General features: G+C 40.4%; 1 protein-coding gene across 3 annotated transcripts in view; it reads left to right on the top strand.

Moving 5' to 3' along the window:
- Positions 1–27,454, top strand: part of LOC124556474 (type-1 angiotensin II receptor-associated protein) — a 92,667-nt gene that overhangs the window by 55,311 nt on the left and 9,902 nt on the right. For 2 of the 3 annotated variants that reach the window (XM_047130429.1, XM_047130428.1), the window contains exon 6: positions 22,729–22,866. In XM_047130429.1, coding sequence (XP_046986385.1) covers positions 22,729–22,866 — 138 coding nt within the window. The remainder of the gene's footprint in view (positions 1–22,728; positions 22,867–27,454) is intronic. The other variant, XM_047130430.1, reaches the window with a different exon arrangement.

Below are 27,454 nucleotides of genomic sequence, written 5' to 3'. Positions count from 1 at the left end.
ACACGGATGAGCAGTATTGAAGCAGTGGGCGAACAAGTGTTCTGTAACCTACTTCCTTTGTTTTTGGATTGCATTTCCTTAGGACACTTCCGATGAATCTGTGTGGCATCTGCTTTACCGACGATTAATTTTATATGGTCATTCCATTTTAAGTCACTCCTAACGTCTACTCCCAGATAATTTATGAAATTGACTGCTTCCAGTTGCTGACGTGCTATATTGTAGCTAAGCGATAAAGTGTCTTTCTGTGTATTCACAGCACATTACACTTGTCTACATTGAGATTCAATTGCCATTCCCTGCACCATGCGTCAATACGTTGCAGATCCTCCTGCATTTCAGTAAAATTTTCCATTGTTAAAACCTCTCGATATACTACAGCATCATCTGCAAAAAGCCTCAGTGAACTTACGATGTTATCCACAAGGTCATTTATATATATTGTGAATATCAACGGTCCTACGACACTCCCCTGCGGCACACCTGAAATCACTCTTACTTTGGAAGACTTCTCTCCATTGAGAATGACATGCTGCATTCTATTATCTAGGAACTCTTCAATCCAATCACACAATTGGCCTGATAGTCCATATGCTCCTACTTCATTCATTAAACGACTGTGGAGAACTGTATCAAATGCCTTGCGGAAGTCAAGAAACACGGCATCTACCTGGGAACCCGTGTCTATGGCCCTCTGAGTCTCGTGGACAAATAGCGCGAGCTGGTTTTCACAAGATCGTCTTTTTCGAAATCCATGCTGATTCCTACAGAGTAGATTTCTAGTCTCCAGAAAAGTCATTATACTCTAACATAATACATGTTCCAAAATTCTACAACTGAGCGACATTAGAAATATAGGTCTATAGTTCTGCACATCTGTTAGACATCCCTTCTTGAAAACGGGGATGACCTGAGCCCTTTTCCAATCTTTTGGAATGCTACGCTCTTCTAGAGACCTACGGTACACCGCTGCAAGGAGGGGGCAAGTTCCTTCGCGTACTCTGTGTAAAATCGAACTGGTATCCCATCAGGTCCAGCGGCCTTTCCTCTTTTGAGCAATTTTAATTGTTTTTCTATCCCTCTGTCATCTATTTCGATCAATGGTGCTGACTAGCAAATATTACTATCATAAAGGCACCTTCAGTCAGTTTATGCAGGGTGATGTGCATGTGTGCTAGCCACAAGGTCTTCCCAACTACCATAAGTCCTTAAATTTAAAAATAATAATAATAATAATAATAATAATAATAATAATAATAATAATAATTCTGCTTCACTTATAGTGCCAACATTTTAAGATAGTTTAATGTCAACAGAAACAGAATTATTCAAAGAAACTGGCTGTATTATATTTTATTGGAACTAAAATTTGGTCTATTACTCATGAACTGAAAGTTGCTCATCTTCAAAACATGATTTGATTTTTCAGCTCATGGCCTGAATTTCTAAAAGTATGCTTGTCAGATGCTGTTAGTTTTACAGTTGCTTGAAACAGATAATGGCAAATAATTAGACTGGAATCTTGAAAAATTCCCATATTAGGGTACCCCATCAGATGGAACCTTGGTCCCAGCCATATCACAATGTAAAGCAACCTTCTGCTTCATGCTGTTCACATAAGACTGAAATCAATGCAGTGCCTCACACCTAATTCCAGTAAAGTGGTTGAATGCTGATCAAAAGCAGATGCAAAAATAAAGGTCTAGACTGTTTTAAAGAGAACTCGGTGGATTTTGTGTGATGATTTGTTACTGTGCCACAAACTCCAGAAATGAAACAGTAATGAGTGCAGTGAATGGAAGCTGGTGGCCTCGCACCAAAGGCCAAACTAAATGTTTTGTGTGGCAAAAAGGTTGTGTCCAGTGTCATCTGGGCACCAAAGGGGATTATACTCCCTAAATACTTTGCATAGTCTAAGACCATTATGGGTGTGTGCATCACAGATCCTCTGGACCATCTTAAAGGATCAACTTACAGGAATAGGGATGTGGATTTAAAAACAAACAAACAAAAAATCTTCTTCATTTGTTACAGTGCACCTGCCCCCAAAGATGATTTGTTAGTGAACTGAATAATTTGAAATGCAAAATGTTGAAACATCCACCTATTTTCCAGATGTGCTACCCTTAAAGTTGCACTTCTTCCCACAGCTTAACAATTTGTAGCTGTGGAACATATTGAGTCCAATGAAGAACCAGTATCAGCTGTAGAGGTGTAATTTAGACTTTTCAGAATCAGATTACAGGAATGGAATCCATTCTCGCATGGTTTTCAATTTTCATGTTTGTTGTTCATGGGGTAATTGATTGGCAGTAACATTTGCATGCCACTGCTACAGAATCTCTTAGGAAATCTTCAGGCATTTTGGGTATTCTTTCTCAGCTTCATTACATCTGCCAGTGTTACCCAAGCATCTTATTTGTCTTTAGATATTGTTGTTAAATATTTATAATGGCTACAAGTATTGAGGAAATCTATTAATAATTTGGGACAAAACAACCACCACCAGGGGTAAAATCAGTTGTATTGGCAAAAGGCCTTGATCAGTAATGTAAGTGCAGGGCGGACAATGTGACAAGAAAAGTTGATACTAGTATTGAAAATGTACAAATTAGGGATGACGAAAGAAATAAGATGAAATAAAGAAATTAGTTGGGGGAAGAGTAACAGTAAAAAATTTTTTGATGGCAGTTGTGTAATAAATTAACAATGTTGTCTTGAAGTGTCTTTCAGAAATTCTTTATCTGTTCTAGCCATTATTTGTCTTGGCTTTTTAAATTTTTGGCCATGAATGAGCTCTGATTTCCATGGCTCATTGTCCGCCTGCTTAATTCTATTTTTTGTGTATTATTGAGTTAAGATGTTTTGTTCTGGAATGGAATTTGACAACTCTTCTCTATAATTGGGTTCCTTCAGTTTGATTAAAATATGTGTTCTAGTGCCACCTTTACCATATGACTGGATGTAATGCTTGCCTTTCACCCTTTGCTTCTGTGGTTTTCATTTTCTTTGATGAAAATTTTTACATTTCGTGACAAATTCACATGCTTCATAAATTAGAAACTAAAAAAGAATTTGAACATTGCAGGTAATGGTTGGTTACATCACAATTGTGTTAGTGCTCTTTTTTGTCTGCAAGAGAAAACAGCCAAAATAACTGACAGCTTTTTTTCCTGCATATGTTTGTAGCATGCATGTAAAAGACTGGAGCAGGGCAAGGATAGCCAGGTATTGTTAGAGGCCTAAGGGTACAGCCTGCAGTGACCTGTTAACTGTGCAGGATATTAATGTTAATATAACGAGACCTGGAGTTAAAACAGTTATCAACATTTGGGCACTGATGATCAATACATTTTCATGAATACTTTGAATGAATAATCACAACACTTGAAACTGCCTGAAAGTGAGAGTGCCAGTGACTGAACGATATCCATGAACACAGTTGTGTATACAGTCATGAATGTATGATGTATAGGTCTTGAAGCCCATGACATACCTACAACTCACCCAGCACATCATAAAATTGGATTATTGTGGTGGACTAGTATATGGGTTATCTTAGTCCACAAGCAGACACACTTAGTTTCCTTTAGACTGTGATTCTCGACTCATTGTGATATGTGCAGAATGAAGGCAACATTGCCATCTGTTGAAAACCATTGAGAGAAATTTGTGGGGTGCCATTCTGTTTGTTTCTGGTTGACAGCTCTCGGGGTAAATAATTACTCTCTGTGCCTTCATCTTTCCCGGTGCCTGATCAGAAATTTAGGGATGACATTTTGGGTTACGTTAAAAGATTCACTCAAAGAATTAAGTTATTGTCGGAGACAATGCTCAGCCACAAAAATGTGCATGTGCTCAGTGAAATAAGCAAGAATAATATATGTAAAAGTAATGGACTCAGTCTTCAGATCTTGAGGTTTCCTCTCATTGGAACGTAGCCTTGCATTGTGCCCTCATCTTACCCCAATCCCTTCTCTCCTCAAAGCTAAGGAAGTGTTATGCACTTTTTCCAAAAAGTAATAGAAACAATTCCAGCTGAACATGTAGTACCATATAACAGCCTACTTTTTGACGGCAACTCCTGTATTCTTGTTTGACCAGTCGTGTTCTGTATTAACAGCATGACTGTGTTCTTTGTGTTATAGTTGATGTCTTTGGAGTTCATGTTATGTAATAAAAAGATCAGGCTCCATAATTTTCCTCAGGTCCTTACATATGAATATTGTTAATACAGTTGAAAGGTCCACCAGGAAATGAACAGTTTAATCTGATTTCCTTCTGCTATGTTACAAGTAGTTGCTATGTGGGTACATAAAAATTTCTTCGTCTGCCGTAAAGACTGTATTTGAGTTAAGATTTATCTTATTTATCAACATACTCCCCTTTTAGGTCAATGGATGGTGATATTTCACCAGTGAATAGATTCTCTTCCTGAAGTGACATCCTAGAACGTCTGCAAAATATCAATCTACAGGTGTCATAATCCCCTCATTGGGTTGAAAATTTTTCCTAACCACAAATTTCTTCACGTATGTGAGTAGATGTGATCCAGAAGGTGATATATCTGGTGTATGCGATATATGCTCCAAAAAGTGTGTAATCTAAATTTAGAACTTTACCGAGTGCCAAATCATTTGTGGGCAGCACTTCCTCATGAGTTGTGCAGAGTTGCACCTTTACTAATAATCTAATAATAATACATTGACACCAAATATAACTAAAATCATCTTACATAAACTTTGCAGAGTCAGGTGAAGTTACCAGTTGCTGGTAAACAAACAGCAGGCAACATTCACAGACAGTCAAAAGCTGATATGACAAAGAAGTGCCGCCGCGGTGGTCTAGTGGTTCTAGGCGCTCAGTCCAGAACCGCGGGACTGCTACGGTCGCAGGTTCGAATCCTGCCTCGGGCATGGATGTGTGTGACGTCCTTAGGTTAGTTAGGTTTAAGTAGTTCTAAGTTCTGGGGACTGATGACCACAGATGTTAAGTCCCATAGTGCTCAGAGCCATTTGAACAAAGAAGTGGTTTTTAGGATGGGGATATAATGGAGAAGTGAGGGAAGGTGGGGGTTGTTAAGACCAGGGAGTATGTGCAGTTTAGGAAAGCTAGTGTTTATTGGGAGAATCTAAATGGCACAGATTGTGAATCAGTTGTTGAAATAAACAGTAGTGTGTTTGGCTGTGCAGTTGGGTGGTTAGTTGTCCTTCAGCAATAGTTTGTTGGTTATATCTAAATAGTGTTGTGCAGTGAAGATGATATGAGCTTCCACAGATGTCTGCCTTTGATGTGTCCAAAAATGCCAGTGACTGAGCTGGAATAAGAGGTAGTGGGCAGATGTGGGGAAGGACAGGCCTTTCACCTTTGCACTTCACTTTTCCACAGGAATATGACCTATGTGTCAGAGCTGCTTGTGAAAGCAGCCATGCCATACATTAACTTTTCTGAATTGCTTGGGTGAGTACTCTCCCAGAAATGCACACTCGTGGAGATAACATATTGGACCTACTGATAACAAACAGACCCGAACTTTTCGAATCTGTATGTACAGAACAGGGAATCAGTGATCATAAGGCCGTTGCAGCATCCCTGAATATGGAAGTTAATAGGAATATAAAAAAAGGGAGGAAGGTTTATCTGTTTAGCAAGAGTAATAGAAGGCAGATTTCAGACTACCTAACAGATCAAAACGAAAATTTCTGTTCCAACACTGACAATGTTGAGTGTTTATGGAAAAAGTTCAAGGCAATCGTAAAATGCGTTTTAGACAGGTACGTGCAGAGTAAAACTGTGAGGGACGGGAAAAACCCACCATGGTACAACAACAAAGTTAGGAAACTACTGCGAAAGCAAAGAGAGCTCCACTCCAAGTTTAGACGCAGCCAAAACCTCTCAGACAAACAGAAGCTAAACGATGTCAAAGTTAGCGTAAGGAGGGCTATGCGTGAAGCGTTCATTGAATTCGAAAGTAAAATTCTATGTACCGACTTGACAGAAAATCCTAGGAAGTTCTGGTCTTACGTTAAATCAGTAAGTGGCTCGAAACAGCATATCCAGACACTACGGGATGATGATGGCATTGAAACAGAGGATGACACGCGTAAAGCTGAAATACTAAACACCTTTTTCCAAAGCTGTTTCACAGAGGAAGACCGCACTGCAGTTCCTTCTCTAAATCCTCGCACAAACGAAAAAATGGCTGACATCGAAATAAGTGTCCAAGGAATAGAAAAGCAACTGGAATCACTCAATAGAGGAAAGTCCACTGGACCTGACGGGATACCAATTCGATTCTACACAGAGTACGCGAAAGAACTTGCCCCCCCTTCTAACAGCCGTGTACCGCAAGTCTCTAGAGGAACGGAGGGTTCCAAATGATTGGAAAAAAGCACAGATAGTCCCAGTCTTCAAGAAGGGTCGTCGAGCAGATGCGCAAAACTATAGACCTATATCTCTTACGTCGATCTCTTGTAGAATTTTAGAACATGTTTTTTGCTCGCGTATCATGTCATTTCTGGAAACCCAGAATCTACTATGTAGGAATCAACATGGATTCCGGAAACAGCGATCGTGTGAGACCCAACTCGCCTTATTTGTTCATGAGACCCAGAAAATATTAGATACAGGCATCCCAGGTAGATGCTATTTTTCTTGACTTCCGGAAGGCGTTCGATACAGTTCCGCACTGTCGCCTGATAAACAAAGTAAGAGCCTACGGAATATCAGACCAGCTGTGTGGCTGGATTGAAGAGTTTTTAGCAAACAGAACACAGCATGTTGTTATCAATGGAGAGACGTCTACAGACGTTAAAGTAACCTCTGGCGTGCCACAGGGGAGTGTTATGGGACCATTGCTTTTCACAATATATATAAATGACTTAGTAGATAGTGTCGGAAGTTCCATGTGGCTTTTCGCGGATGATGCTGTAGTATACAGAGAAGTTGCTGCATTAGAAAATTGTAGCGAAATACAGGAAGATCTGCAGCGGATAGGCACTTGGTGCAGGGAGTGGCAACTGACCCTTAACATAGACAAATGTAATGTATTGCGAATACATAGAATGAAGGATCCTTTATTGTATGATTATATGATAGCGGAACAAACACTGGTAGCAGTTACTTCTGTAAAATATCTGGGAGTATGCGTACGGAACGATTTGAAGTGGAATGATCATATAAAACTAATTGTTGGTAAGGCGGGTACCAGGTTGAGATTCATTGGGAGAGTGCTTAGAAAATGTAGTCCATCAACAAAGGAGGTGGCTTACAAAACACTCGTTCGACCTATACTTGAGTATTGCTCATCAGTGTGGGATCCGTACCAGGTCGGGTTGACGGAGGAGATAGAGAAGATCCAAAGAAGAGCGGCGCGTTTCGTCACTGGGTTATTTGGTAACCGTGATAGCGTTACGGAGATGTTTAATAAACTCAAGTGGCAGACTCTGCAAGAGAGGCGCTCTGCATCGCGGTGTAGCTTGCTCGCCAGGTTTCGAGAGGGTGCGTTTCTGGATGAGGTATCGAATATATTGCTTCCCCCTACTTATACTTCCCGAGGAGATCACGAATGTAAAATTAGAGAGATTAGAGCGCGCACGGAGGCTTTCAGACAGTCGTTCTTCCCGCGAACCGTACGCGACTGGAACAGGAAAGGTAGGTAATGACAGTGGCACGTAAAGTGCCCTCCGCCACACACCGTTGGGTGGCTTGCGGAGTATCAATGTAGATGTAGACATAGAGCATAACCTCCCTGGCCTCAATTTCTGCTAGCCCTGTTTCACAACTGCCTTGTCCTTCTCTTCCTTTACCAGATATTATACTGGGTATTTTAATGCATGAATCCCACTGGAATTTGGCTGTCAGAGTTTTTAGTAAGCTAATTATCCACTCTGGAAAATCATTTCAGTTTGATGCAGAGGAAAGGAACTAAATGTGCCTACAGGGGAAGTTCGATTGACAGATGTAGTTTAGTCAGATTGTTAAAAATGTTCTCTGCATTTTTACACTATCTTTTTCTCTTCATTCTTACATTCTGACCTCAGTAGCTGTTAGTCAGGATGTTAACATTGTTCTGCTACAGAATCCCAGTGACAAATGATGAAACCATGGTTGTGTTTAGATGGCTGCTTTCAGTACATGCACCCTCAGGGGCACAGCAGGGGTTCCTGAATTGGAGACTGCTAAGCACTGCCAGTCCCCCGTCACCATAAGCTGTGGGCATGCTTCAGCAACGACAATGCGGAGTGGCGATGGAACATTGTGTGTCTCAGGGAATGGAATCTTGGCTTGACGGCTTGGATCGCAAGGATGGAATAAACCTCTATAAAAACCCTCGATCTCAAGGTGTGCTGCGTGCTGATGGGACATATGGCTGTTGAGGTGGAACAGTCGTTAGTGAGCGAACTCTGGGGAACCTGCCACCCTTCAGTTGCATAAAGCTTACTCAGGCACGTGGGGCTCTGTCTGAGTGGACCCTTATTACCCTAGCTGCTTCCCGAGGTGGAACCCTCAAAATCATCTTCTCCTTTCAGTGGGAAGGGTGTACTGCCCGGGAGTATTCACACCCATTCATCCAAGAGAACGAGAGGGGCTAGTCCTCCTGATAACAATACTTTGGACTTCAGAAAGACGACTCGTGGAGTCTTGAATAATAACCTGTTTTTGGTGATAAAGAAGAAGGATGGACATTTGAAAAAGTGTCCCTTTCTATATCCTTAAAGATTAGGAAGGCGTTGCTGTCACTTTAAAATCTATAAAACAACTGCATAATGGCTTACTGTTGGTCAAAACTAACAGGTCACAGCAGGTGGAACTTCTTAAGAAATCGCAGAAACTGGATGAATATGATATCATTGTTGAGATGCACACCTCTCTCAGCTCCTGAAAGAGCGTGTCACATGCTGAGATATCACGTACATGAACATAGTGGAAATGAAACAAGAATGGGCATCTCAGCAACGAACGTGAAGGACTAATGGAGACACTGAAAAGACAGACACTTTCATTGTCACATTCAATTCTCTGACACTGCCTGAACATATTGTGGTGGGGTTTGTTCTACTTAATGTTCGGCCTTAATACCAAACCCAATGTGATGCTATACATGCCTGTGTTTTGGCCATACAGCCATGAGTTGTGGAGGTGAAGCAACCTGCAGGGAGTAAGGAAAAGCAGCTCATGATGCTGGAACTGACTACCTGTCTCCAGCGATCTTCGGCAACTGCTCTGGGAACCACCCAGTCTGGAGCTGAGACTGCCCTGTTTTTGCTGAGGAACACAAAATACAGGAAATAAGTGACCAAGCGGACCCCCTATGCTGAAACAAAAAAAGTAATATAAGGTATCAAAACTGCCTGTCTTTGCCATCTCATTTTTATCCTTGGTGCAGAAACCTATTCCCAAGGTGGACGCTTCAACACAGACAATGTCTAGTGTGCCTTACCCACCACTAGCACATGTACTTGCACTTGTACATGCTAAGGAAAAAAAAGAGTAAGGACAAAGCAATCCAGGCAGCTGCAACAGGAAAGACCAACAACATTCCCACAGTGAGCATCCAGAAGGCACACGTAAAGCAGAGTGCCTCGCAATGCCCCCTGTCCCCATCATCGTTGATGGGATAGGGTGTAGGGAAATTATCCAAAAATTCAGGTCACAAGCTGTCCCGGGCACCGTCTGATGTCATTATGGCAATTCTGACTAAGGAGGAGGACATCATGAAGTTGGATGCCTCGGATCCAAGCAGCCCCTCCATTTGCCCTCACTCGAAAAGTGCCTCACCTCTCCAGTGCAAAGATAGGGGTAAATTAAAACCACACCAATGACATGGCTCCCATACTACAGTGGAACTTGAGTAGGTTCAGGAATCTCGTAGAGAAACTGAAACTCCTAGCACAGGCACGCCCCTTGTGTTTACAACAAACGTATTTACAGATACAGATGTCCCTTGCTGTGGAGCTATAAGGTATACCACAAGGATGACCTATGGGGGGAAAGAGCCAAGGGAGGTTTCGCAGTGTTTGTTACTAATGCGCACAACTCTTCTGCTCTTCCCCTGGCTACTCACCTGCAAGCAGTAGCAGTTGAAATTTATGCAAGTTGGATGTTTACAGTGTGCTCTCTGTATTTACCTCTGCTGGATGCAGTAGACTCTGAGGCTCTCACAGATCTTATGGAAAACCTCTCCTGACCATTTGTCGTCCTGAGAGACTTCAGTGGCCGCCATCTTCTGTGGGGCTCAGCCACTATTTGCCCTCAGGGCCAGGTTTTGGAGAGCCTCCTTGACATCTCAAGAGCTGTGCACCATAAACACTGGTACTCCCACTCATTCGTATGCTGCTACCGGGTCATTCTTGGCCATCAACCTATGTCTCTGCTCTCCATTCTTCGCTGACTATGTTCACTGGGAGGTCATTGACGACTTTTATTCCAGTAACCACTTCCCAATCCACATTCACCTACTGGATGGTGCATTTGAAACAGAAGCCACCAACATGGATGACTGGCAGGGCTAACTGGACACTGTTCAGCCAGTTGGCTGTGTTTGAACACCGTGACAACATTCAGGAATGGGTGGACCACATCATGCGTGTGATCCATCATGCCACTGACCGCTCTATACCACAGTCTTTCATTCCTGTTAGCAGGCGACCCGAACCTTTGTGGATAGGAGAATGCTGCTCAGCCATCTGGGCCAGACATGTTGTTCTTCGATGATTTAAAAGCCACCCGACAGTGGAAAACCTCATGGCTTTTAGTCGCAAGAGCAAAGGCTCGATGTGTCATTAAGGAAAACAAAAAACGGTCATGGCAAGCGTTCCTGGACTCCATTAACCATTCCAGTTGTTCTACAAAAGTAGGGGAAGCCATCAGGAGGATTTCTGGTAAAAGGAGCCGTTGACCAATAGCAGCACTGACGTGTCTCCAAATGACGCCCGGAGACATTGCTCAGACACTGGCCAAACATTTTGCAAAAGCTACTGCCAAGCAAGCCAGGATCTGGCATTTCATCATTACTCTGCATCTGTAGAGAGGGACAAGTTGGACTTCGGATCCAACTGTTCTGAGGTCTACAACTGTCCTTTTTCCATGCGGGAGCTCGAATCAGCATTGTCTGAGACTCGTGATACAGCAGCTGGTCATGACCAAATCTGGCACTGCATGCTTCAAAATTTGCCAGCTGCGTCAAAGGAAATCCTCTTCAAATGTTTTAATCTTATTATGGCAGACAGTCAATACGCCAACTCACGGAGGCAATTCTGATACCTCTCCTGAAACCGGGAAAAGACCATACATCTCCCAGTAGTTACAGGAGTATCGCCTTTACAAGCTGCATAGAAAATACCCCGGAGCGAGTGGGTAACCATCGTTTGGCCCGATTGTTAGAAATCAGACAACTCCTTAACCACTCTGTATGGATTCTAGAGATTTTGGTCCACTGTCTACAATCTGACCCTGCTAGAGGCAGCTGTTCAGCAGCCTTTCCGATGCAACAATCACTGTATCGGTATATTCTTCTACATCAGTAAGACGTACAATACGACTTGGAGACAATGCATTCTTGCACTACTGCAGCAATGGGGCTTTCATGGCCACCTCCCCATCTTCATAGGGTCTTTCATGTCTCAATGGTTTTTTCATGTCTCAATGGTTTTTTCATTTCAGACCCGAGTTGGTGCCTTGATGTCAAATCGTTTTGAGCAGGTTTCCCTCAGTGCAGTGTTTTAAGTGTTACCCTATTTGCCGTTTGCCATAGCCATAAGTGGTATCACATCTACCGTAAAGAGTCCCATACAGTGCTCTTTATTTGTGGACGATTTTGCAGTTTAATTTTCATGCTCCAGTGTTGCAAAAGCAAGCTGTCAGTTGCAACTTACAGTGCAGAGGTTAGAGGAGTGGGCTGCGAAGACGGGTTTTCTGTTTTTTGTGTGTGTGTGTGTGTGTGTGTGTGTGTGTGTGTGTGTGTGTGTGTGTGTGTGTTTCATTTTAATCATTCTCGTCATTTCTTTACTTTGCCTGACTTGCATGTGGAGGACACCATCCCACATTCTAGAGACTAAGTGTGGTTTCTGGGCATCATTTTTGACTAGAAATAGTTGTGCTTGCCACAGCTTAAAGCCAGAACCCTCAAGGCACTGAATATCTTAAAGTGCCTTAGCTGCAGGTCTTGGGAGGCAGGCAGGCAAGGCAGGGTGTGTCTGCTCCAGTTTTATAAGGCTTTCGTGCATTTGCAGCTGGACTATGGGTGTGCAGTGTATGGATCAGTGAGGCCTCTGTATTTGAAGATCATTGACACTGTCCACCGTGAGGGTATTCGGCCACTGGTGCTTATAGGACCAGACCCAGCCTCTGTGCTGAGGCGGGGGAACTACAACTTACCATCCAGCGACAGCTCCTCGGGTTCATTAGGCATGTAAGATCCTCGCAGCTCTGACTTCACCCCCACACAAAACTGTTGCTTGTCCACCTCTGGAACACTTTTTCTTCAACTGTCCATGAGCCACTCTGCTGTTTCGCGCGCGTAACTAACACAAGTAGAAATATGTTCATCTTTCTAGATAAAGAAGCAGTAGTGTCATATCTCACTAAGGGATTCAAAACATTCAGCTCGGGAGAGGATCATGTAGAACTGTGGCTCAGGTCTAAATGAATAGTTAATTATATGCTTCTTATATATGTAAAAAATGACGGGAGGAACTCTGAGGCATAGTCAGTGTAAAGAAACATCTGAAGAAATAAACTACTGTATAATAGGTGTAAAACAAAGCATACAGCTATAGACAGGGAGATGCTGAATGAAACATCTTGGATATCGAGAGGGCACTGTGTGAACCCATGAGACTACAGTAGGAAAATATTATCAAATGATGTTTCACAGAACCCAAAGAAATTCTGGTCACATGTAAAGGCTGTTAGTGGTGCCAAAGTTAAGGTCCAGAGACTTGGACATGAGGCAGGGAGAGAAATTGAGGGTGACAAAGAAGCAGCAGAAGAGCTGAACTCAGTTTTCAAATGTTCCTTTACAAATGACTCCTGGGATACAGTTTAATTGCTGCACCATTCCAAAAATAAGTGATATAGTGATGATGATCAGCTGAAATCACTAAAATTGATCAAAGCTGCAGGGCCTGATGGCTTTCGTATCAGATTCTACAAGGAATTTGTTGCTGACTTAGCCCTGTTTTAACCATAGGATACCAAAAATCCCTCAGACAAAAAACTGTGCCCAGTAGTTTGAAGGAAACATATGCCACACCCATCTACGAGAAGGGTTATCAGAAGTGATCCACAAACTAAACTGCCATGAAATATCCTTGACATCCATTTGTTGTAGCATCTTGGACCATCTTCTGAACTACAACATAATGAGGAGTCTCAAACAGAATGACCTCCTCCATGACAGCCAGCATGGATTGCGAAAACATTGATCATGTCAAGCCCAGATAGCACTTTTGCCACATGACATCCTGAAAACTATGGACCAAGGCAGTCAAGTAGATGCAGTGTTTCTTGAAATGTGAAAGGCATTTGACACAATAATGCACACATGCTTTTTACCAAAAGTGCAATCATAGGGGTATCAAGTGAGATATAAGAGTGGACTGAGGATTTCTCAGTGGGGAGGATGCTACGTGTTATCTTGTCTCGAGACTTATTGAAAGATGTAGAAGTACTTAAGATGTGCTCCAGGAAAGTGTGTTTGGACCTTTGCTGTTCATAATTGTATATTGATGACATTGCAGAAAATATTAATAGTAACCTCAGACTTTTCACTGTTGATGCAGTTCTCTATAATAAATTACTGTTTGAAAAAAGCAGCATAAGTATTCAGTCAGATCTTGATATCATTTCAGAGTGATGTAAAGTAAAGATTGGTAACTTACTTTAAACGTTAATGTAAAATTGTGCACTTCACAATATGAAAAAACATAGGATACAATGATTACATTATCAATGAGTCACAGTTGGAATTAGTATACTCGTACAAAAACCTGGGTGTAACACCTTGTAGGGATATGAAGTGGAATGATCACAAAGGCTCATTTGTAGATAGTCAGTGGCGCACTTCGGTTCATTGATAGAACACTGAGGAAATGCAGTCGGTCTACAAAGGGATCGCTGAAAAATCACTTATCCCACCAATCTGGAATATTGTTTCAGTGTGTGGGACCTGTACCAAATAGGGCTAACAGGGATATTGAACATATAGAGGAGGTAAAGTCATTCTTCCCTCTCTGCATATGTGAATGGAATGGGAAGAAGCCCTAATAACTGGTACAGTTGGACGTACCCACTATCATGCACTTCACTGTGGTTTCCAGAGTTTGAATGTAGATGATGTAGAACTGTTAACATGCTATCGTGGTACCTTTCACCTGTGCTATGACTTGTAGCATTGAAATGGTGAGTGTGTCAGTTCATTTTACGGAATTGGCACAGTAAAATAGTCTGACATGAGAGAATGGCAGAAAGGAGCTATCATGTTTGTATGTGCTCATGACAACATTGTGAATGAAGCTGCCTGATTTGTGCTCTTAGCTTGAACTGTTTAACACACCTACAAGGAATAGTGTACCACATACAGCCAAATAACATAATTTGGTTATAAAAATATCCTGACTGACCAGAACTGGTTTAAACCAGACAACAGTTGCTGCTGACAGTGATCACAAATCCATCTCAACCAGTTTCCAAGCAAATATTCGAAAGGGAACTGCATGCAATGGACATTTGCCATTAGGAACCTTGCAGAAGGCCATTGTTGAAATTGATACACACTGCAGCATGTCTTCTGTCAACTAAACACAGAAAGCAGACAGTAAATGACAGGAAGTGTGTAATAGGTAGATTAATATATTACTAAGAATAATCTTCAGCACTCTCCCGCTTATATCTACTTTGCTCCTTCATATAGTTGCCCCAACATTGAAATAATTTTTTCTTTAATAAGATACATGTTAAAGGACACATTAACAGCATATACATCATACCTTAATGATGTAGGTTCCACCTGTAGTTCCTCATTGAAAGGGTCATTTTCCAAACAACTGAAACATCAGGTGTACAAGTAGGCTGTATCATTCCAGAATGATGACAATAGCATTTCCGAACCAAGAAGAAGCAATTTATGTCTACTTTGATAAGCGACCTGCCGCACCTCGCACATGTAATGCAATGTACCTATGACAGGATGATGTCCGGCATAGTCGTTATAAATTATATACACAAACCTTCCTTGTGGATCAGTCTATCTATCTATTAGTGAAAATGGTAACGAAATCCCTGCAGTAGTTTTTTGTAAACCATCGTCCCCAGTTTTGTAAATGTCTTGTCGCTACTGCTGGGGAGGCAGAGTTGCCACTGTTGTACAGTAGACAGTGTTTGAGAGTTTGTCAAATAGCTTCTGGTGCAGTACACCGCTAAGACAATTTCTCCCTTCCACTATTACACAGCTGTGCCCCATAGTCAGGTAACAGAATAGGAGAACGGAGCTTCTACAATGGTCCAACAAATTAGTAACAGTCACACAAATGAGTTAGAAGGTTTACTTATCCTTGTGGCCTGTTGAATAATGAAATCTGCAACACTACTTGTAACATAACACAAAAAAAGACCCTCAATGTCTAAGTGTAAATAATCATAGGTAAACTTCACAGTACATAGCAAATGCAATTTACAGCTACTGTCTGCTCACTTCTAAGAGTTCACTGAATGATGTTCCCTGTCAAAGTCAGCCCTGGACAGCGATCTGTAAACAAGTGGGCGAGAGCTGCTCTTCTGTCTTGCAAGTAGGCTTCTGTCCGTTGTCGTCTGGTCATTGGTGGATTGTACTTGGCCGGCAGCTGGCCAAGGCGAAGTCGATATCTTCATCCTCAGTGCTGCCAATGGCACTTGCAAACGTGACGAGTCTCTGTGGCACTGACACCAGCTTGCATCTTTGTGCCTGTGGTGCTTTTACCCTGGCTGTGTCTTGTTCAGACAACACAGCATAGTTTCTGAGATTAACCTTTGTAAGCAGGCAGAAAAATGCAGCAGAAGACTTTAAATTTATGATATTAAGTGATACTTTGTGTTTGTAATTAGACAGATTAAACTAGATATACTTTGATAAGTATAACTTAGACAAATAACTGGCAATAATACATAGTCTGTACTCGGTACTCGTTTCTTGATGCTGACTTTTTGGACTGACTTTGTGAACATTAATGAATGAAAACACTACAGTCTATTTGGACTTCATGTGATCAAAGGCACATATTGACTAAAGATATACATTTAACTGCATTCCATTATAACTCATCACAGATTGACTATGGCTTTGTGCCCAGCACCAATTGAAAGAGATGTGCAATTCTTTTCCCCCTTTTTTTGGTTGTGGTTTTTTTGCAGAATAATAAAATACAAAGTTGTTCCATCATAAATAAAAAGTAAAGAAAAGAATGCATATACACCAAGGTCAAAAAGTCACAGTATACCTCCTAGTATTGTCAGACCTTTTGCCAGGCATAGTGCAGCAACATAATATGACAGGGACTCAACAAGTCATTGAAAGTTCCCTGCAGAAATTTTGAGCCATGCTTCTTCTGTAGCTGTCCATTATTGTGAAATTGTTGCCGGTGCAGAATGTTGTGCATGAACTGACCTCTTATGTTCCATAAATGTTAGATGGGAATAATGTCGGGCGATTTGGGTGTCCATATCATTCGCTAAAATTGTCCAGAATGTTCTTCAAAACAATCGTGAGTAATTGTGGCCTGGTGACATGGCGCATTGGCATCCTCAAAAATTCCATTGTTGAATGGCTGCAAAGAGTCGCAAAGTAGCCAGTCATAACAATTTCCAGTCAATAATCAGTTCAGTTGGACCAGAGGATCCAGTCCATTTCATTACATGTAAACACAGCCCACACCATTATGGAGGCACTGCCAGCTTGCACAGTGCCTTTTTGATAACTTAGATCCATGGCTTCATGAGGTCTGCACCCCACTCGAACCATACCATCAGCTCTTACCAACTGATATTGAAACTCGTCTGACCAGATCATGGTTTCCCAGTCATCTAGAGTCCAATTGATGTGGTCATGAACCCACTGGCCATGAATGCAGGAGAGGCACTGCAGGCAATGCCGTGCTGTTAGCAAAGGCACTCGCATTGATTGTCTACTGTGATAGCCTGTTAACACCAAATTTTGTGGCACTATCCTAATTGATATGTTTGTTGTATGTCTCACATTGATTTCTGTTGTTATTTCATGCAGTATTTCTTGTCTGTAAGCACTGACAACTCAGCGCCAACACCACTGCTCTTGGACATTAAGTGAAGACAGTTGGCCGCTGTGTTGTCCATGGTGAGAGGTAGTGGTTAAAATTTGCTATTCCCAGCACATTCTTGACATTGTGGATCTCAGAATATTGAATTCCTTAACGATTTCCGAAATGGAATGTCCCACGTGTTTAGCTCCAACTACCGTTCCACATTCAAAGTCTGTTGTTCACATTGTGTTGCCATAGTCACATTTGAAACCTTTTCACATGACTCACCTGAGTACAAATGACAGCTCAACCCATGCTCTGATGTTTTATACCTCATGTATGCAATACTGCCACCATCTGTAATGTGGATTTCGCTATCCCATGACTTTTGTCACCTCAGTATACATATTAGGCAGTGAAATTATTATTTTGATTAACAGTTGCATAAATATCTTCAAAATTATGTAAATGGTAAACTCTGTTTCATGTAAGGATATTTTGGCCGTACACCTGTATTCCTGGGAAAGCCTGCTAAGATTTTTCTAAAAATTTTAATTTCCTGATTAAGATATTTCATTAACTAAAATGTTGTTCTAGTAAAAAATATATCTTTTTGGAAACAGGAAAATTAGGACTATGGGACAACAGCATTGAATTTTTAAAAGGAATACATTTTGAGATTGATATTGTGAAAACTGACTATTCTGAATAAAGATAGCTTTGTAATTGTAAAGTTTTCAGGAAAAATGAGATCTTATTTAGAAGCACAAGACAAGCAACTTTCAAATAATGTCCTAAAATAGAGGCTTATTAACTGTGTTGAATTTTGAAGAACATATAGTTTTAGTGAATAGTTGACTCTGAATATTTCATTAAGGAAAATGGTGCTATATAAATTACTTAGACTGTAATTATTGGCTGCCTCTAAATTATACACTGAATAATGTTTTGGAAATGATTTAGAGATTATATACAAATGGTATATTTATTGCATTCAGGAAATAGCAGAAAATAATAGTATATTTATTGGGAGTGCATTATAACAAGTGGATCTATTCCACCTTGCTACACTTCAGTGTGCTGATAAGCTTAAGAATTTGTCAGTGAATTCTAGTAAGAATTTAGAAATCTGGTTTTGAAATGAAATTAATACATTTATCTTTCATTGCAGTCTATTTTAAAAGAAATTTCCAGCATCATATGGTCTGGGGTCAGTTACTCTTTTATTATTTTTCTAGTAATTATCTTTAGTGTATCATAGTTAATGTACTTGGCTATTCATTATAATGTTCTCTGCATGCTGTTTCTGATGTACACTTGTAGCATTAATATATTTATTCATAACCTACCTCTCTCTCTCACGCTCTCTCTCTCTCTCTCTCTCTCTCTCTCTCACACACACACACACACACACACACACACACACACACACACACACACACACGCGTGCTGTGTTGCTTCCTTGAAGAGTTCTGTTTAAAGATAGTTATACATATAACTTCACATATGTTCTGATAGTTTAATCAGAGAATTTTCATTGCAATTATAGTATTAATTGCCAAATGGAAGGACTGTTTCCTCCAGAACGGAGTGCAGAAATCCTTAGTAATAAGAACAAAATCGAAGTCTGGCTGATGAGTTCAAAATATGTAACATGTTGTGTTTTTGTTATTTACTTTTGTAAATGAACTTCCAAATCTATCAAATGTCAGTTTCAAAGCTGTAATTATTACTCTCATATCGGTGGTAAATGCACAAGTCCAGGATCGTACTACTTCCAGACAAAAATGCCAGTTTATTTTGGTCCATTTTGTGAATAAAACTGTCTAAATCATTTAATAAACATCTTTATTTATAACATAATTTCAGCTACTGCTATCACCCAGATCACAACTTAAAACTTGTGAAACAAGGGTCAGTGTCAGTATCAAAAACACACATGACTAATTGGGATGTCTGAGTCAACACCTCAGTTTATTTGTATTTATGCATGTCAGAAGTATGCCAAATATATAGAATGAAATATAAACATGAGAACATAACAATCATAGTTATGTATACATATATTACAAAAAATTAATAAGAGAAAGGAATTGACCAAATCTACATGCAGATAACATTTCTCCAGAACTGAGCTACACTTAGGGTATTGTCACTGCCAGACAAGAAATCTTGTTCTGGGCATGAGAGTGGGCAGAGATGACATTGGCACATATGGCTGACTGTTCTTGGTCACACTTGCACTTGATGTCCTCTGATCTGAAGCCCCACGAGTTGAGCAGTGACTTAGCCCTGTCGACACTAGTTTTTATTCAGTTTAGGGACCTCCAAACACCCCAGTTCTCATTGTAACCAGCCAGAAATGTCCACACGTGTCCATACAGTCTTGGTGCTTGGGTTTCCACAATGAAAGTCTTTCCTTATCTCAAGGTACTTCCAAAGGCTTTGATGTCTAGAGGAAACTTTCCCTTGATTTCTGCCTAGGCTGAGACTGTTGAAGGCCAAACAGTTCGTGAGCTTCAATGTTCTCAACCTTCAGTTGCATTTGACAATCAGCAGCTTCACAGTGAATGCTTGCAGGTGCAATGTCAGCAAGACAGTGTATCTTTTAGACAGGGATGGGTTTTAGGCACCCGGTGATTAACCTGCGAACTTGGATCAAGGCAGGGCCCACAGTCTTGACATGGGTTGTCCTTTACCACAAAGGGTATGCATATTTTGCACCCCAGGATGTTACTGCTGGCCCTGAATTTAGGCATAGGTTTTATTGATGTGAAATACAAAACTACAATATTATACAAAAATATTTCTATGTATACTTTGCCTTCTGCAATAGCATATTATATTGGATTTATATGATCTGATGATGCCAAAAATATTTAACAAGTAACTGCACAAACATAAGGCAAGAAAATGGCAATTCTTAGAAGTTGAGAAATAAATCTGGATGACTTTCTATAATTTATCATATTGTTAAAGTTCAGGGATTGAAATCACCGCTACATAGGAATTACCATTGTACATATGTGCCAATTTTCTATGGCACAAGTAACAACTATCATTTGTGTATGTGTGTGGGCACGAGTGCACTGTTGTCATTGTCATTAAAGGAGCATTCGGAAGTTCTTTAAGAACAGACCCTGTTAATGATAGACTTCGAATTGTTCCACAGCCATGGTCAGCTCTGCTGTAGGTTGTTGTTTTTTGTTGCTGTTGCTGTTGCTGCTGCTGCTGCTGTTGTTGTTGTTGTTGTTTACAAAGTATGACCTTAGTCTATGTCCTGTTTTTGATATTTTCAATTTAACAGGGCTGTATTTTGTGTTCGTGAATTATGTATTATGTAGACTCTTTTAATAGAGAGAGCTTAAAACCTCTGTAATGCAGAGTTTAGTTTGATTTTCTTCCCCCATAAATATAAAGCATCTTTTTCAAAATTGCTTTTGGTGTGATCAGTTTTACCAGTTTTCATTTACTTGTGACCTCATACAACTGATATTAATTTGTTTCGCATATGTAGACAAGGGAGCAGAGGTAATAAACCAACAACACTGCACTCTGTTAAAACAGATTTAATTATAAAGTGAATTTTTTAGACTTATTGAAATGAATAATATGCTTCCTAAATAATTTGGAGTGAGGTTTGATGTACTTTCAGAGATTGGCTCATAAAAATGCTTTTGGAAGAGAGCGATCATGCAATTCTTATTTTAGCTTTTACTTAGTAATATTGTATTCACGTTTTAGCACTTCTAAGGACAGACTGTTTACAGTTTCACATTTTGTGTGCACTTAAGTTTCCTTTATAAAAGTTTGTTAAATTATGTGTAAGAAAACTGATATTTGCTTCTTTATATTAATAAGTATGTGGTTACTATTTATTTAGTAATGTAGCATTGTGCCTAATAAAATTCACGTGATAACTAGTTTGCAGAGTTTGTCATAATTTGAACAATCTGGTGGAAGCTTTGAGTAAATAAGTTTCCTCTGAAGAGCTTACTGCAATCTTGCCAAGTAAGAGTACGATGGAGCTTTCATATCAGAAATTTTGATGAAACCACATCTGACTATTAATCCATACAGAGATGGTTTAACAATTAGATAAGGACATTTGATGTACCCTCAGTCTTAGAAAGCTTCACCTGTCTGTGTTGAAGAAACAAAAGTTGGTAGGTGTGACCAACAGGAGGGAACAGAAAGAGATATTTGTACCAAAGTAAATAGCAGAAGAGGCCAAATACAGCTAGGGAACTATGGGAGTAACCACTCCACTAGCAAATGAAATGATAGGTTCCTTAAGCTGTGTTGGGGCATGGGTCCTTATTAACTATGGTGGGATCCCACCGTAATATCTGATGGGACCCCCCCCCCTGCCCGTCTTAGTAAAGACTAAAGTATGAGTATTTGTGTTAATAAAACAACCTGCTTTTTCAGACTTTAAAGACCTAATTAAAATAGTCAGATAATAGAAAAACTTAACCATTCAAAATATTAAGGCAGCTTTATCAAATAAGAGACAAACAATGAAAGATAATAAATGGGTTGGTTTTAATTATTTATGCAGAATTTTTCAGTGATCATTGGTAAAAAAAAATTTGCGTAGAAATGCTGCTCAAATTTTATAATGTAATTACATTCAATCTTTGCTACATGGTAGTGACAATGGGGCTATAAAGATAAAAGTAAAAGATGAACAATGAATAATAGCCATATATATAATTTCCTGAAAGTTTGGCTGTACCTTTTTGTAACACCCTGTGTATATATATTTGAAGAGTGCATTAACTTGTTCAGTTTTACAAGCAGACTGAGTGAAGCTCTGAAATTGTATTTTAATTTAATTATCAAATTTTAAAAGTTGCCACTGTGTGTTTTTCAGTTGTCTAGTGTTCTCTGAATTGAGAAAGGGCTCATGTTTTTTTCTGGGTGTGATATAAATAATATGAAAGGTATTCTGTGTTGTTTACATTCTTTTAACAACTCATTACTATGATCTAATTTTACAGTTTAAAATTTTATAGCAATAATTTGGACTCAAAGAGCAATAAATGAATATGCTCAGTGTGCAATCTTTAAGCAAACTTGCTCGTTCTCCTTCCTAATCTGAAAAAGATTGCAATTGTTATCTAAACAAAGTAAAGAATAATTCTTAATGTCCATGTACATTAGCATGCAAAGCATAAACTTGTATGTGACTACCAGTATTGCTAAATGTATTCGTGCACAGGTTTTCACATTAGAAGAAATGCTGCACAGTCAGTTTCATAAACTTTTGTGATTCATAATGTGTCAAATATTTAATTTCTGAATGTGTAATATTGCTTCCTGCCTTCAGTAATGAGAAAATAAGTGTTTGTAATGGCCTAATGTGTAATGTTCCAACAAATATCTTAATACTTGTTAATTCCCTGATATATTAAGTTTTGAACATGGTTGAAAATATTTGGTTGTGTATTTATATGCCATTTTATTATTTCAGCTTCAGGTGAAAAGTTTAGCAGTGGAATGGCAGTGTTAAATCTTCTGGTCAGACCTGTCACAGCCATTGCTTTGTACCGTCTTCATGGGGATAGGTCAGGAAATACAAATGCATTCCCTGGATTTGGTGGTATATTTGGTAATCATTAATTACTAATCCCTGACACAATTTTGAAATTTAGTTAATTGATACGAAATTTCTGCACAAGCTATATGTGGTTTTGGAAGCTTATTATGCATGTTTTGGCTTTCGCATTTCTGTTAATGCAGCACACCTATATAATTTGTTCTATCTACAAATTTCTATGGTGTGCTGAATGATGAAGTAGCACTGCTCCTACAATCACAGATTATTACACTACTGGACATTAAAATTGCTACACCAAGAAGAAATGCAGATGATAAATGGGTATTCATTGGACAAATATATTATATTAGAACTGACATGTGATTACATTTTCACGGAATTTGGGTGCATAGATCTTGAGAAATCAGTACCCAGAACAACCACCTCTGGCCGTAATAACGGCCTTGACACGCCTGGGCATTGGGTCAAACAGAGCTTGGATGGCGTGTACAGATACAGCTTCCCATGCAGCTGCAACACGATACCACAATTCATCAAGAGTAGTGACTGGCGTATTGTGACGAGCCAGTTGCTCGGCCACCATTGACCAGACGTTTTCAATTGGTGAGAGATCTGGAGAATGTGCTGCCCAGGGCAACAGTCGGACATTTTCTGTATCCAGAAAGGCCCATACAGGACCTGCAACATGCAGTCATGCATTATCCTGCTGAAATGGAGGATTTCGCAGGGATCGAATGAAGCTTAGAGCCATGGGTCGTAACACATCTGAAAAGTAACTTCCACTGTTCAAAGTGCCGTCAATGCAAACAAGAGGTGACAGAGACATGTAACCAATGGCACCCCATACCTTTACGCCGGGTGATACGCCAGTATGACGATGACGAATGCACGCTTCAAATGTGCGTTCACTGCGATGTCGCCAAACACAAATGCGACCGTCATGATTCTGTAAACAGAACCTAGATTCATCCGAAAAAATGACTTTTTGCCATTCGTGCACCCAGGTTTGTCGTTGAGTACACCATCTCGGGTGCTCCTGTCTGTGATGCAGCATCAAGGGTAACCGCAGCCATGGTCTCAGAGCTGATAGTTCATGCTGCTGCAAACATTGTCGAACTGTTCATGCAGATGGTTGTTGTCTTGCAAACGTCCCCATCTATTGACTCAGGGATCGAGACGTGGCTGCACAATCCGTTACAGCCATGTGGATAAGATGCCTGTCATCTCGACTGCTAGTGATACGAGGCCGTTGGGATCCAGCACGACGTTCCGTATAACCCTTCTGAACCCACCGATTCCATATTCTGCTAACGGTCGTTGGATCTCGACCAATGCGAGCAGCAATGTCGCGATACGATAAACCGCAATCGCGATAGGCTACAATGTGACCGTGTTGGTTGTGTATTTACATGCCATTGTATTATTTCAGCTTCAGGTGAAAAGTTTAGCAGTAGAATGGCTGTGTTAAATCTTCTGGTCAGACCTGTCACAGCCATTACTTTGTACCGTCTTCATTGGGATAGGTCAGGAAATGCAAATGCATTTCCTGGGATTGGCGGAAACGTAATGGTACACATTTCTCCTCCTTACACAAGGCATCACGACGACGTTTCACCAGGCAACGCTGGTCAACTGCTGTTTGTGTATGAGAAATTAGTTGGAAACTTTCCTCATGTCAGCACGTTGTAGGTGTTGCCACCAGCGCCACCCTTGTGTGAATCCTCTGAAAAGCTAATCATTTGCATATCACAGCATCTTCTCCCTGTCAGTTAAATTTCACGTCTGTAGCACGTCATCTTTGTGGTGTAGCAATTTTAATGGCCAGTAGTGTAAATTTTAAACTGTTTAGTCTGCATTAAAACAATTAGTATTACTCTTCCACCCGCACTGCATTGGACCTAGTTAGACAATGTTGCAAGTTATAAGGTTTAGCACCAAAAAAAAGTGCAAGGAAAATAAAAAGTGGGTGTAAGAGTGTTATTTACCTAGTGTTTTCTATGCTTTGACACAGAGTTCTTTTAATATTTTATGGATTACAATACAGATAATCAAAATAGGCAAGATTTCTTGTTTGTTAATGGTACTGTTGTCATATTGTAACTTCACAAATTTTAAGAATGGGTGTGAAAGTCTGGATCTTGAGTGTTCACATGCCTAAAGTGATGAAATACTTTAAATAGGTGGTGCCCCACAGGTTGTACGTACTGACAGAAAAGCATATTATACCACAGTCAGTTGCTTTGAAAAGCTTCTGTCTTAGGTACCAGAGCTATCACAAGTAAAAACAACCCCAGGAAGTTTTACAACCACAGTACTTGTGTGGATACATGTGTGATGTTCAGCCTAACACTAATAACATTATGGGAGCTGTTGCCACCAGAGTGACTTGCGCACAGTGCAAGTTGGTTTTTATTCTCTGGAGCAGACCCAGTTGGTAGTTGCTTTATGCCTTGGATTTTATTATTTGTTTTTGGTTGTAGTATTTTGCATTTCTTTTGACAATGCGTGCCTAAGATTGGTAATAAAGTTTAGAGAAATCCTGACGTGTGGTAATTATTTGGATGCAACATATGAGTGGTGATCATGCAACCAACCAGAGATACCCAAATGGGCATGCAGAGCTAAGCAATACTGTTGGGTCAAGGGGCAACACATGCGTGCGCACACAGAGAGTTAGCAGCTATCAGAGAAGATGGGTTGCAGTTGGCAGTTGAGGAACAGGAGAATTCTGCAGTGAGCCAAAGTCCAGCAGTTAGCAGCAGATGTGCAGCAACAAATGAATCCCAAACAAAGGTGCAGACATCACAGTTAACAGTGAACAAACTGGAACTTTGGTTTACAATGCTTGAGCTGGCATTTCAACAGAATGAGATAAGATGAATGCATGAGGTTTGCAGTGTCAGTAAAAGCATCAGACACCAGGGCAGCTGCCATAGGTGCAGATATCATACTTAAGCCATAGGTAAAACAGCAGTATACACGCTTGGAAATATTGTTGATCAGCAGAATGTGTAAACCACTAGGTAAAAATATACAACAGGTACTGAAGATAGAACACACTCTCCAAATATTGGTAGTACTTACAAGGAATCATTGCAGAAGCAGTTACCATACGCTATACTGAGACACATGTGGCTAGCGTAGTTGCAAGGTGCAGTGAGGGCAGCAGTAATGTCTGGTGATAAAGACGATATTTAGATGCTGATATCACTGGCAGACCAAATTTATGCAAAATTGGACAGTACACATAGAGCAAACGTGACAATGGTGAGATGGTTACGCACAGCAAGAGACTGCAGCAATACGGAAGTGCCAGCATGTGGATATTACTAAACAAATGCAGAAGCTTAACAACAATATGGTGCACTACAGAGGCAAGTGTCAGTAGTACTGCAAAACCAGAAAAACTTACCTGGCCAAGAAACAATTAAGAGCTGCCCAAAACAGCCAACAGGTACAGATTTGTTGGTATCACCGGTGGTTTGGCAACAGAGCAACAAGATGCACGAAACCTTGTGCACACTCATATGACAGCAGTCAGCAGTAGGCATGGCAGGCCACGAAAAGAACACTGCTGTTTGCTTGTTTATATTCATGAGTATGTGATTACTATTCCTTTATTAATGTAGCATTGTGCCTAATAAAATGCACATAACTAGTTTGCTGAGTTTGTCATAGTTTGAACAATCTGGCGAAAACTTTGAGTAATTAAGTTTCCTCTGAAGAGGTTACTGGAATCTCAGCAGGTGAAACTATGATGGATAAAATGTGAAATTGAGATATTAAGGGTGCCAGCAGAGTTACTGGTCGACCTTTGTGCTAGCAGAGGTCATAGTGGTTGCCAATTTACTGTGTCAGACAGAAATAGAGGTACACAACAGCACCACACAAATTAGGAAAGAGGGGAATTCATCACAGATATGCTCACACACACACACACACACACACACACACACACACACACACAGAGAGAGAGTGAGAGAGTGAGTGTGAGAGAGTGAGAGAGAGTGAGAGGTAACTGGTAACATCATGGTGCATATGCCAATGGTGTTGCACAACACAGTGCTCCAACAAAGGTTAGCCCCAGACCATTTCATAGTATCAAAGGCAGAATTTGAGTACTTGTGTAAGGTGAACATGCTATGTAGATCTGATACCCCCCCCCTGCCCCCCCCACCCCGAGTGTCGCCACTGCACATGGTACAAAAAGATGGCAACTGGAAGCTCTATGTGACTACCGGGTGTTAAACACCGGTACAGTGCCTGATACCCATCATAAAGGATTTCACCAGAGTTCTGGCAGGAGCGACAATAATAAGCGTAATTGACTGCAAGAAAAGCATACTATTAGATAAAAGTAACTGAGAAGGATATACCAAAGACAGCAGTAACAAAACCCTTTGGTTTGTTTAAGTATGTGCAAATGCCATTTAGCTTGAAGAACACAGCACAGACACGACATGGCAGTGGTTTATTAATGAGCTGCTAAAGGGACTGCAAAGTTGTTTTGTATATTTGGTCAATATATTGGTGTTCTCAAAGTCAGAGGAGTTGCATGAAGAGCACCTCAGGACCATTTTTGAGAACATCAATAAATATGGAATGGTAATCAGTAAGGCAAAGTGCATGTTCTGGCAAC

Source organism: Schistocerca americana, chromosome X, assembly GCF_021461395.2.
Source record: "Schistocerca americana isolate TAMUIC-IGC-003095 chromosome X, iqSchAmer2.1, whole genome shotgun sequence".
NCBI lineage: Eukaryota > Metazoa > Arthropoda > Insecta > Orthoptera > Acrididae > Schistocerca > Schistocerca americana.
The sequence above is the reverse complement of the archived record's forward strand: the minus strand, read 5'-3'. Positions and strand labels throughout refer to the sequence as shown.